Source organism: Tiliqua scincoides, chromosome 8 (assembly GCF_035046505.1).
Source record: "Tiliqua scincoides isolate rTilSci1 chromosome 8, rTilSci1.hap2, whole genome shotgun sequence".
Lineage (NCBI taxonomy): Eukaryota > Metazoa > Chordata > Lepidosauria > Squamata > Scincidae > Tiliqua > Tiliqua scincoides.
The window spans coordinates 4,037,349-4,050,023 of NC_089828.1; the positions used below are offsets into that span (position 1 = coordinate 4,037,349).

Here is a 12,675-nt window from a genome sequence, read left to right on the forward strand (position 1 = left end):
GCTATGCTAGAAAGTTGGTTAAGATTGTGCCCTTAATGTTAAGAAAACTCCACCCTATCATAAAAAATGTTGTTTTGATAGCAACGCTGTTATATTTATTGCTCATTAAGGCTGTCTTTTTTTAATTCAATGCAGTATTTTAATGTCAAATTAATATCCAAGTTAATTATCCAATATTAACCACCCACCAATATGCCTTAGTTCTGCAGTCAAAAATCTATGTGGAAGACTTTTGCAAGGAACATTTGGAAAAGTGGAATTCTTTCAATCTGAACCTGCTTCAAAAATCTCAGACTCGTTGGCAGCCATACATTTTTGTTCAGTTTTCATCCAAGCCACAATCAATTGCCTTTGATTGTGCCTGTTGCCTTGTAGTGCTCCTCGGACTGTGGATGGGGGAAACAGAAGAGGACTGTCACATGTACGAATTCACAAGGGAAGTGCGATGCAGCCACGAGGCCAAAGGATGAGGAAGAATGTGAGGATCACACAGGCTGTTATGAGTGGAAGACTGGGGACTGGTCCAAGGTAAAGACATGCTTTCAACATCACCTGCACAACAAGTCCTTAGATTAGTAGTGCGGATATTTCCCGTGTGGGCACATGTCTTCCTTGGGCAGTTGTTGGGACCTTAGAAACCTTCAAGGCTCACCTTGGACTGCCACCACCTGCCCTTGGGCCTTTTCTTAACTTACCAAGAAACTCCCATTCAGAGTATGAATTGGCCATAGAGTCCTTTTGCCAAATAATTGCAATTTTTTTTTATTGTATCAGTTATCAGTTATTGATACTGCTGTATTTGTAAGTACAAATTATCCTAAAGCAGAATTCAGAAAAAGACAGTGATTGGCAGTGGTGGAGCCACAGCAATCAATACTGGTGCAAGGGACAGCTTTCATTTGATAATCATGGAAGTTTTAGGCATGGGTGCTTGGAGCCCGGGGCCTCCAAAGAACTTGTGCAATAAGCATTGATCTACAAAGTGCTGAACTCTTTGTGTTAAAAGGGGTGGGTGGGGAAGTGGCTGTTAATCCAACCCTCTAAGGAGATACTGAATGGTGATTGCCTCCTCGTCCTTATGGCCCTTGTATCTCACCTCGACAGAGTCTCAGAGATACAAACAATTCCTAGATCTGAATTTTAACTGCTGTAAGTCCCTCCTTTTGTTTAAAGGCAGTATGTAAATAATACTGTGGCAATGGGGATCTCTAGTACGGCGACGACCACCCAGCTCTCTCCGTGTTTTCATTTGGCCCTGAATTCATTTGGTTCTGAAGTGTTGGTGAATTAATTAAAGCTGAATCCTGAAAGAGGATTCCAGAAACCAGCTGGCAAAGTCAGCCTCAAGATGGGCAGTTTAGTTACGTATTCTAAATAGGGAATCAACAACCACAGATTTAATACTGCCCAACATTCGGCAAACAGTCCCCTCCCTGTTCCCCCTCCCTCTGCAGAGGGCATGGGAATCTGGCAGAATGCCCAAGTTCCATGTGCCCACCACTGTCCAGGTCAGGAAATGGTTCTTGCTTTCCATATCGTGCACCTGACAAGCAGTGCCTCTTTGCATGGCACCCAGGGGACCCATCGCCACCTGGAACACATTTTGAAACATCGGCAAGAACTTGGCAAAAGAAAGACATTCCAAGTTCTCCTGCCGCTGCCAAGCCTTGTCGCTCCTGATAAAGCACACTTGATAAATTGCCTCCAGCCACCTGCCCTCCCCTGATGTGAAGAGCTGCCAATTCCTTCTGTGCCCTTGTCTTAGCCTCCGAAATCCTGGCAGCAGGTACTTGTCCCAGCAGGATGCATGAAGCCTGGGGAAAGCCTCATTTCCTGTTAGAATAACCCCACTTTTGTGCCACCCCCTAAAGATGTGTCCTATGTGCAGATTAGCAGCCATCAATCACAGTTGCAGTAACAAGAACCTTTTAATTGCCATTGAATTGTTTTGGCAAATTCACCATAAACTGTATTCTGTGAAAGCAGGGAAGGAGGGAACCAAAGAAACATAAAGTCACGCAGAGTTGAGTGCACTAGAAACCGTGTTTGTATTGGCACATACACTGAAATTCGGTTTGTCTCGGTGTTTCCGCAGAGGACAAGTAAGAGAAACTAGACTGTGAAGGAGGAAGACTAGTTAAATTTAACTCTGCCACAGATTAACTACGGCTTTAATTAAGTCGCTCTCACTTAGTTTCTCCTGCCTCACCGCAGTTGCAATATAGGTAGCTTAACACTGACTCACCTTACACAGTAAAAGGAGCTGCTTGATTCTGCGGCAACCCTTGGGCTGCCATAGACTCGAGAGTCTCCATGTCGGTCCTGCAGTCCAACACGGAGGCTCTGGATGAGGAGGAGCAAGGCTTCTCCATTTCTGCCTCCCTCCCACCCCACTTCCTCCCCCTGGCATGACTTCCCCCGCCCTCCCCCCACACCTCCTCCCTGCCTCCCCCATGCCCCTACCTACTTCTCCACCACCCAGCTGTTTGGGCACCTGCAGAGTGGCAGAGCTCTGGATTGGGCTCTAAATCTTTTGTACGTTTGCCTCCACTATGACTGGGAGGCAGTAAAATGTCTTCCTTGTGGAAAGTGAAACATATAGGTTCTAGACAACACAAATCATTTCTTGGAAAAATATTTTATAAAACACAAGATACTTTGTGGGGTGCTGAATGATTCTCATCCCTTTTTATCTTGTTTAGGGGTTGTTGGGTTGTTGCTTCTTGTTTTTTTCTTTTAGAAAACATAAAGTAGTTTTTGCAAAGAATTTGGAGAGAATTTCAGTGCAAGGTGCAGCCAGCCAGACATTAAGAACATGTGATTCCTCAGCCCATGCCAGAGGGCTTGTGCAGATGGAATCCTTCTGAACTTGCACCGCCTCCCCGTTCCGCTCTGCACACAGATGTAGCACGTACCAATGTCGCCTGCAGAAACATCTGGTGATGCAACAACTGAGGTGTGCATTCCTTGCCATAGCTCTTTTCAGGATTTATGATCCCCCCAAGAAGGAAAGAAGGTGATAAGTTTGCCTTCAGCACCTTCAGGGAATGGTGATACTCCAGTATGTGAAGTATCAGTCCTTGGTCACACACTCTCTCTCTCTCTCTCTCTCTCTCTCCTACTGATGTCTGGTTCTGTGCATTGTGCAGGAAGGAAATCAGGGTTAGGAATTTCTGAGTCCTTACAATGGTCAATGAGGGATACCTCAGACATAAAGTATAAAAAAAAGACCTCATGTTTCAACTGCAGCATTTCTCTGGGCCTGGTACAAACTGGTAATTTTACTCTGTTTCCTCCTCCTCTGACTATTTTGAAAACCTGGAGCCTGATGGTCTTCTGCTTCTCTTAGTTCCTTTTGTTTAAGCTCCTTCCACTTCTGGATGCCTGACTGATATTTATAGCTCGACACAGCTGTGTAGTATAGTTGTATATTAATTATACACATAATGAACTTGTTTGAGAAGGCTGCTGGGTGCCCTTCCCTCATTATCAGGGCAATCCTGGCCAATCTGCTGCCCAAACCCACTTCCAGATCTCACCACCATCTCTTCCTCTACCAGCACACAACTTGCCACCTTGTCCTCCTACTCCCACTCCAAAACTTGTGGTTCTTGTAAAGTGGTTCGGCAGGGAGAACCAATCCTGGGAATCCAAATCCTCTCAGCTCTCAGCATTCTGTGTGCTAGCCAGACAAGAGGTGGTGGGAAAGCTGGGGCAGGGGAGGCAAGCTCTCTGCCTCCTCCTCTCTTGCACTGCCTGAGGGTACAAGAACAGGATGGAGCAAGGGCAGGCAACAGATGGGCATGGAGTGTCCTTAGACACAGTGGGCAAGGATTTCAACCAGCCTCATGACTGGACTGTTACATGAAGACACATTCAGGTCAGAGGGAAAATGCAGGGCCCATTTCCTCAGTTGTGTATATAGCAGGAGATGTGAGACGACAAGGCCCCCTTCCTTAGTCTGGCTAGGACCAGCTATCACCTGGCCTGTTCTCTCCCCCCCACCACACATGCCTGTCTCCTGAAATAGCCATGGTATCTAATAATGCATATTTTTCTCTTTCCTCTCTGACCCCTCTTCCTTATTCGGACTCCAAAATTAATTGCTTTTATTTATTTAAAAGTATATTATCTTGTTCTTCAGCTTATAGAAAATTGACCAATGGCAAATCATTTGCATCAATTAAAGACGCGTGTATTGGGGGACGAGGAGTGTTATATCTCAGGTATTGGGAGCTCTGGAGGAATGCCCTGCACCTAGTCCTACATGGAAGTCCCACATGGTTTCACATAGGGGTCCCCTGGCACATAGAACACAACTGCCGTCACCAGCACTGAGGGCTTAGGAATCAGTCCAGCCAGATGTCTTCTAATGGGCTTGTACCCTAATCCGGTGCCCAGCCTGGCTGACTGCTTCCGCAGTGCCTCCTCATCAGGTGATTCTACAGCTTCTGTGAGAGGGAGAGGTCTAGTCTCAGTTTAACATCCAGACTTCAACGCCAGGCTTTTAAACTGGGAACTGTTTTAACAGGGCGCTGTGTGTGGGTATCTGTGTGTGGCCTTTCTGCCATTGCAGTCAAAACAGTTCAGAGTGCCCCTCCCTCATTTATATGTAAATGTCTTCAATCACTTGAAACTTAGCAATGCACTGCTTGTAAAGTTAACAAGGCAGATGGTTTCAGGTTTTATCCATAATGCAAATATTTTGATGCGCTTGTGACCACAGGATTCTAGCACACCCCCCCTTCCACTTTTGGCATAGCTATCTTTTGAGGAAGCTCCTGAATTTATAGATGTGTCAACTTGAGCTCTGCATTCTTTGAAAATAGTGAAGTCATTTTTACTTACGCATTTGGAGGTGCACTTGAAATGCTGGCTCTGTTCTCTGCCTGATATTGCCTGGTCTGAAAGTACAGCTTGAAGGTGGTTGTAAAGGCTTGGTAAGTAGGTGCCCCTCTGCTAGATCAGCTAATAAATAAAAAAAATCCCTTTTCCCCAAATGTAATTTATTTCTTTTCCTAATGTTGAGACAGGCCCCCTGAATTGAGAAGACATTTCTTTTTTTTCTGTCTGAAATTAAACAAATCATCTATTTTTGACACACACACAGTTTCACATGAAAGATAGTTTTTAACAAGACTAGATATGTTCTCATTAAAGTTTTGGGTTTCTCTTTTTCCTGCTGTACTCATTTTTTCTAAGCTGTGAAAAATAGGTGAAAATGTGCTATGGGCTAGTTAGATCTTATCAGTGGCAGGCAAAGCTTTCATTCCAGCTCAGAATTAATGAGGCTAAAAGTGGCAGCTGACCTGAAGATGATTGAAAAGGTCTTGTATACTGTACTATTTCATGCTGAATGCTAAGCCCAGGTTCATTGCTTGGGAATCCATTTTGCAATACATCCTCCCAAGATGAAATCTTGAATGTTTGCTGATACAAAATTAAGGCCGCAATCCTAACCAACTTTCCAGTACTGACATAAGGCCAATGCAACTCCGAGGCAGGGGAATAAACATTGCCCTACCTTGAGGAGGCCTCCATGACTGCCCCCCAACTGCAGGATGCAGCCCATGCTCCATTGGCACAGCTATGACAGTGTTGAAAAGTTGGTTAGGATTGTGCCCTAAGTTACGCACTCTTGTTCTGCCAAGGAGTGCTTTATTATCATCTTTTTCTCATTTGTGTACCACCCTTCCTCTAAGGAGCTCATGATGGCGTACATAATTCCTTACCACCTTTCGTCCTTGCAACAAACCTGTGTGGTAGATTAGGCTGAATGATGGTGACTGGTCTAAGGTCACCCCAGAAGCTTCATGACTGAATGGTGATTTGAACCTGGATCTCCAACACCAGAACCACTACACCATCCTGGCTTTATTCCAGATTATTGGACATGTATTTAATGTATTCAGGTTGGCCTTTTCACAGTTTTTACATTGATTTTACTTCCATCCTGCCTTCATGATAGATGTGTACAGATATCATACTTATGAATGCTTTCCCATACTTACGGGAGAATTCATGTTATGTATGCAAGTTATGCAGGATCGAAATCCTGCATAACTGATTGGCCCAGTCTTATGGCTGGCCAATTGGGTGGTGGATTGAAATCTAAATTCCTATTGGCCCCCTAGTTAATGTTTCAACTGCTCCAATCATGGGGAGTCTGGGAGTCTCCAAACAAGAGGATAAAAACCAGGGGTGTTGTTTGCCATGTGTTTAATTGCCGGGTTCTGTTCTGAAGATGGACTAAACGTATTGAGCTGTTATCTTTATACCTTCCTTTATTCGCATGGACCCCACTATATAACAGTTAGAACAGACAAAAGAAAATATTTCTTTACCCAGTATGTAATTCATCTGTGGAACTCCTTGCCACAAGATGTGGTGATGGCATCTGGCCTAGATGCCTTTCAAAGGGGATTGGACAGCTTTCTGGAGGAAAAGTCCATCACAGATTACAAGCTGTGATGGGGATGTGTGACCTCCTGATTTTAGAAGTAGGCTACCTCAGAATGCCTGATGCAAGGGAGGACACCAGGATGCAGGTCTCTTGTTGTCTTGTGTGCTCTCTGAGGCATCTGGTGGGCTGCTGTAAGATACAGGAAGCTGGACCAGATGGGCCTTTGGCCAGGTATCCAGTTGTTGTTGGCAACCTTCAGTCTCGAAATACTATGGTACAAGCCTACAGCACCTGGTATTCCCAGGCGGTCTCCCATCCAAGTACTAACCAGGGCTGACCCTGCTTAGCTTCCAAGACCAGACGAGATCTGGCATGTACAGGTGGGGCTCTTCTTATGTCTTATCTACATTCCTGGACTATACTATTTCAGCTTGTCTAAAGGGGTAGCGAGCTTTAAAAACTTTGCTAAAACTCTACGTTTCATGGAAATCAGCAGGACTTGCTTCCAAGCAAATTTGTTGAGGATTGAACATTTTCTGGTGGAAAATGGAGTGTGATCCAAGTTTGATTTCCCCTGGTTCTCTTAGTGCCCTCTTTGCTCCCTAGTCCAGCGTTGCTATGTGCTATGTGCCACAATCCCCCTTTGCATGCTTTTCTGTATCTCTTCCTATTTCCTGGAGAGCTGAAAATGTTTCTCCCTGAAAGAAGCCAGATGTCCCTTTTGCTGCCAAACCCAGCGGTTCAAGAGAGATGTTAACGTCTGTCTTCCTGGCACTGAGAAGACTAATTGCATAGCCTAGGTGATGATCTTGGTTTCCCAGGAGAAGCAATCAAACTTAGCTCAAGGCAAGGGGGGGGAAACCACTTGGTGGTTCTTTGTGTGTTGAGAAGCAGAGTTGGCAGGAGCTGTGGAAAAAACTTGATGCTTTGCCCCCTTGATGGGTTAACAGATGCAGAGACCCAACTGCACAGTCGCAGACAAAGGCAGGTAAGCTTTGCGTGGATATATGGATTTTGGACCTCTGGATGGCAAAGAAACATCCCTTTTGACTTGAGGTAATGTCTTCATAGATGTGGAAAAGTTTTCCAAATAGGGAAAGAGAAATACTAGCCAAAAAACCAGCAAGTTTGGATCCTATAGTTGACACGTGTCTTCCTCGCATGACCGTGACTCAGTTTCACTGACTGCAAAGCTATCTTTTGCATGCTTTCCTGGGAGGCTTGGGTGAATGTGTGTCAGTGTTTGTCGAGCACTTCGAAAGCTTTTGAAATGGCCTCAGAAAGGGCCGAGCATTGTTGAGTGAGTGCTGGGCCTGTCTGCTTGTGTTGAAAGGACCACCCAGCTGGATTTATACAGTTCTAGCCCTGAGTGTGAGGATATGGCTATATTTAGTAACATGAGGCTTCCAACCTGCAAATCAGGAAATGGAGTGCACCGAATATGGAGAGATCAAAAGTGGCAGCAATTGGGGTGTACGCACGTACACGTTATTGGAACAACAGAGGAAAGGAAGGCAACACAAGCGTATAAAACAGTTGGTGTGTAAAACAAAAGGGCACCCATGACTAAAGTGAGAGGTGTAGCCACATCCTACCTGGCTGCACGTTTGAAGCACATAGGAGCAGGTGTGGTGGTGCCAGCATAATTTGTGCATGTTTCTGGATATGGCAGAAGGGGGCAGAGTTTCTTTTCTAGTTGAAAACGGTATGTACCATATACATACATACATACATATGTATGTATATATATGTACCATATACATATGGTATGTACATATATATACATATATACATACATATGTATGTATATATATGGTACATATATATGGTGCATATATGTACCATATGTATGTATATGTGTATATATACACACACAGTATATATGTACCATATATATATATATATGACTAGAAATGGCATACAGTGGGAGAAAACTAAAGTTTGGGGTCTCTCAAGTTGATTTGCAGCCTGTAACATAGAGATACATGGAAGTCATTCTTCTTACTATGCCCTGAGCATGCTCAGAGAGAACTGCTTACATCAACCCTGAGCAGTTGTCCTATTTCCAGTTTTCCTTGAAATAGTTTTCACGAGCTATTGCAGTGGCTTCTCACCCATGCCTCAAGGTAGATACTCCCTCCTTGTGTGGTATATTCCCCTACTATGACATTATATGTGATTGGGAGACCTCTGGGGGTCAGTGTTATCTGATACTGCCCAATCACACAACATTATTTAAAAAGAGAAGTTGTCCAAAATATTGAATATTATCACAATACTAACAATTGCATCACTCTGCCAAAGATTTGCTAAGAAGAGATCTGATATCTTCCCAAGAGGTTCTCTACCAGTGTGTATGTATACATTCATCCTTCTGATTTGTGTGTGGCATGAGGTAAAGTAGAAATCTTGCCAAGATCTCACAAATCCTTCATTTCTTCATTTGGAAATACAAGGCCTTTTTATTAACTCCAGCTGGGATTCTGCACTCCAGTTGCTCTACTCAAGGAGAGAAGCTGGGGAGTTGGACACAACTGATCAGACATAAGAGATAGGAAGCACAAGAGGAACCCGGGGGGGGGGTGGACCAGAAGGGCTACCTAATTTTTATGATAACAAGGGAAAAGGATAAGCAGGTCTGGCTTCTTTCCATGTGAAAGTGAAGCTAAGTAAAGACATTTATTGCTGCTACACTCATTCAAGTTCAGGGGCTGGCTGTGGGAGGGCGTCTTCAGAAATGGCTGAAACTCTGAACTGTGTGTTCTGTGCACTGAACAGTGTTACTGGGTGGAGGGGTAGTCCCTCCATGATACTAGGTGGTGCAGACTATGTCAGATTGCAGGTGGGCAAGAGGACAGCAGATTCAGGGTGCCTTCACCCCACCATCGCCACCGACTCACTCCAGCCTGCTGCAGATGTGATCCACATCCATCTGCTTTCCGCCCACTAAAGGTGAATGGGTGCAGGACTCCCAGTTTGATTTACAGGGACTGTGTGAATGCAGGAGCTCCCGCACAAGGAACACGATAAGTGACGTTGTGAGGATGTGCAGAAGTGGCGGGCCTGACGTAGCATCAGGTGGTGTTTTGGGTTCATGCCGCCCTAATCAAGTGTGCTTTTAGACCCATGTAACATGCACATGGGGGGGGGGAAACAACTTTGTGTGCAGAGCTCCTGTGTAGTGGCCAATGGCACGGGCAAAATGCCTCTTTGGGAATGAAGAGTGAGATGAAGGTGAACAGTGTAACAAAACAAACTTTATTGTGGGGATAATGTAAGGATAGATGAGATACTCGTCAGCCTGGGAAGGCAGCTCATCTGAGAGAAGGAAAACTCTGATCCCAAACCTCCACTGCCTTGTGGCTACATCCAGTTATGGAAAAGGCTTCAGGAGTCAACCTCGAGGCAAAATCAGGAGCCGGAGTCCCTGAGGCAGTTCATGGCTGAACACAGTCACGTTCTGGCAACTCCTGCGATGCCACTGGAACCAACCGTATTGGCCTCTGCCTTTCCATTGGACCATTTCAGCGACGTGGAGAGGGGGGATTTGCTGCATGGGTAACAGCCTATCCTCCATACCTACTTTACCCAGGCTTTGTGCACTGGAGAGGACACTCTGTTCCAGAACCACCATTCAGAGCGTGACACCATAGTCTTCTGAGACTGAAGGATGCCAACAAAAATGTAAGGATAGTAGGGAAGGAGAACCAAAAGCAGTACCAAGGACATATTACACCTATACAAAAGTACCAGTGCAGCCATCCATAACTCAAAATCCATAAACAGGATGTTCATAAGTCAGGGAATCTGTGTACCATGTGTCTCTCCTGTCTATTGAAAAACAGTCTTCACTAGCTGGACCGGCCAAGACACGACGATCCTAGCAAGGAAAAGATGTCGGGTAAAGGTGTGGTCAAGTGGCAGTTTTATTGTTGAGTCACCAAGGTGAACTGTGGCCTATTAAGGCAATTGCTATTACTGGTTTTGCTGTCACTGGTTTTGTGAGGAGTTAATTCCTTCATGCTCGGCTGCAGCCCCTGTGCTATGATTCACAAAGGTGCCTTCTCTTCTCCCCAGTGCTCTTCAACGTGTGGGAAAGGCCTTCAGTCCCGCGTGGTGCAGTGCATGCACAAAGTGACAGGCCGCCACAGCAATGAGTGTCCTGTCCTCTCCAAGCCTGCAGCCTACCGGCAGTGTCACCAGGAGGTCTGCAATGAAAAGATAAATGTCAACACAATTACCTCTCCAAGGCTTGGTAAGTCGGGGCTTTGCTGGGCTTTAAGTCCAGAGGGATTGCTAGCCAGTGTTCTCCTGCCAGCCCCACAACCCCCAAGAAAAACTCTGAAGGCAGCAACCCCACTCAGTTGGCCTCAGTTTTGGCCTGTCGCACACACGCCATGGATGTGATGTCATGTGAGATATCTGTATTTCCCACTTGCAGGGCAAACAGCAGCTATGAAGGGGGAAGAGGGGTATTTTGACGGGAAAAAGGTATGGGGGAAAGGGCTAAACACCCTTTGAGAAGAATGGGAGCTTTAAGCTGAATGGGAGCCTCCACCCATACATTGCTTCAAAGGGAACTAAAACACTGCAAGATCTAGTCATGTGTGGTATGAAGGCTAGATTGTGGGACAGACCAGGGAGGCTCAGGTTCCAGCCATGAAGCTCACTGTCAGATCAGTTTCTTTCTCTCTTAGCCTAAGCAACCTCACAGGGCTGCTGTGAGGCTAAAACAAAAGGGGGTGTGGAAACTATATATGCTACCTGAAGCTTTCCTTAGAGGAAGGGCAGGATGAAAAATGTAATAAAACACCTACATCATGCTTGTTTTGGTCCCTGGATCTCCACTGTGGTTCTTCTCATTCTCTTTTACAGAACAAAATGCAAAATTCCTGGGCATAGTGAGAATACATTTTTAAAGCTTCCACCAACCATGAGGTTCTTTCTTTCTTTCAGCAAAAGCAGAGACTCCCAGGAAGCTGGTTCAATACCCTTCAGAGTTTGCCAGGTCTTGCCATGGAGTTTGTGTGTGCACCTTTTAAAGCTGAGTCACTGAGAGGAGATGCAGCAGCTATGCCCCCTATAATGTCTGCTCCACTGGTCTCCTTGCCATCCGCCTCTACTGTCTCCAATGTCACCCTTTGGCAGGCATGGGGAGGTTGAAAGGAAAACGTACAGTAGTCGCAGCATCTCCTCTCAACTCTAGATCCTGCAGTCTTCATCAACAGATGGAGGTTCCATGAGATTTGGGATAGCACATGGCAAAAAATACACGCTTGAAAGTTGCTGGTTGAAATTGCACCTTAATCGTTGACTCCCCAGGAGACTATTCAGCCAGCCTTAGTGCACAGTCATGCACACTCTCTCTAATAGTTGTAGTTAGTAGTAGTAGTAGTAAACACTCTCTCTAATCATTTACTAATCAATAATTTAAGAGGAGGTTATAGCTTCGTGTTAGAGCATATTTTATTTATTACAATATTTATATACTGCCTTTCTCAGTAGTCTCAGGGCGGTGGGCACGTAAATCCATTTTTCAATGAGACTTTTACAAGTATTTTTACACAAGGCAATCTCACAGAACCCCCATTTCTCCAGGTGCTTCCCTTCATAGTGCACTCATCATCCTGGCTGCCAGCTCTTGCGCTTTCCAAGCTCTCGCAGGCAGCTGCAACCAGGGTTCGACTAGCTTCTCAAGGATGTTATCCTGACATGTATGATTACTGAGATAATATTGGTGAAATGGTTCGAACACTTTGGAAAAGCACCATGCTGGGAAGGCTCAGTGGTAGACCTCTGCCTGCACAATATCCCTGCACCCACCCCCAGCATCTGTAATATGCAAGGATCTTGGATAGCAGGGCTGGGACTCATCCGCCTGAACTCCTGAAGAGCTAATACCTATCATAGCAGACAATGCTCGATAGATAAATGGCCTGGCTCCATATTTACGAACATTCCAGATGCAACGGAGTGGTAACAAGGTGCAGGTATCATGTAGTCTTTTGTGCTTCTTCAGGTGGGCCACAGTGAGATACAGGAAGCTGGACTAGAGGGGCAGGGCTCTTTTGATGTTCTTAAAATGCAAAGCTGTCTTACACAAAGTATAGCATAAGTTTTCTTAACCAGCATTTTCTTTAACCAGCGTTCCTTCCCACCTGAAGCAGTGGCTGGAGATGCTGGTTAATTGAGTTTGATGGTTATCAAAGTGCCGGATAAGCAAACCACCTGCCTGCCAACCCCCTTCCCTTCCTTACTAGACAGGGCTTGGC

General features: G+C 45.3%; 1 protein-coding gene across 1 annotated transcript in view; it reads left to right on the plus strand.

Annotated features, from left to right (window-relative positions):
- Positions 1–12,675, plus strand: part of ADAMTS17 (ADAM metallopeptidase with thrombospondin type 1 motif 17) — a 141,922-nt gene that overhangs the window by 128,684 nt on the left and 563 nt on the right. The window contains exons 19-20 of the mRNA XM_066636237.1: positions 376–528; positions 10,481–10,658. Of these exons, the coding sequence (XP_066492334.1) occupies positions 376–528; positions 10,481–10,658 (331 nt within the window). The remainder of the gene's footprint in view (positions 1–375; positions 529–10,480; positions 10,659–12,675) is intronic.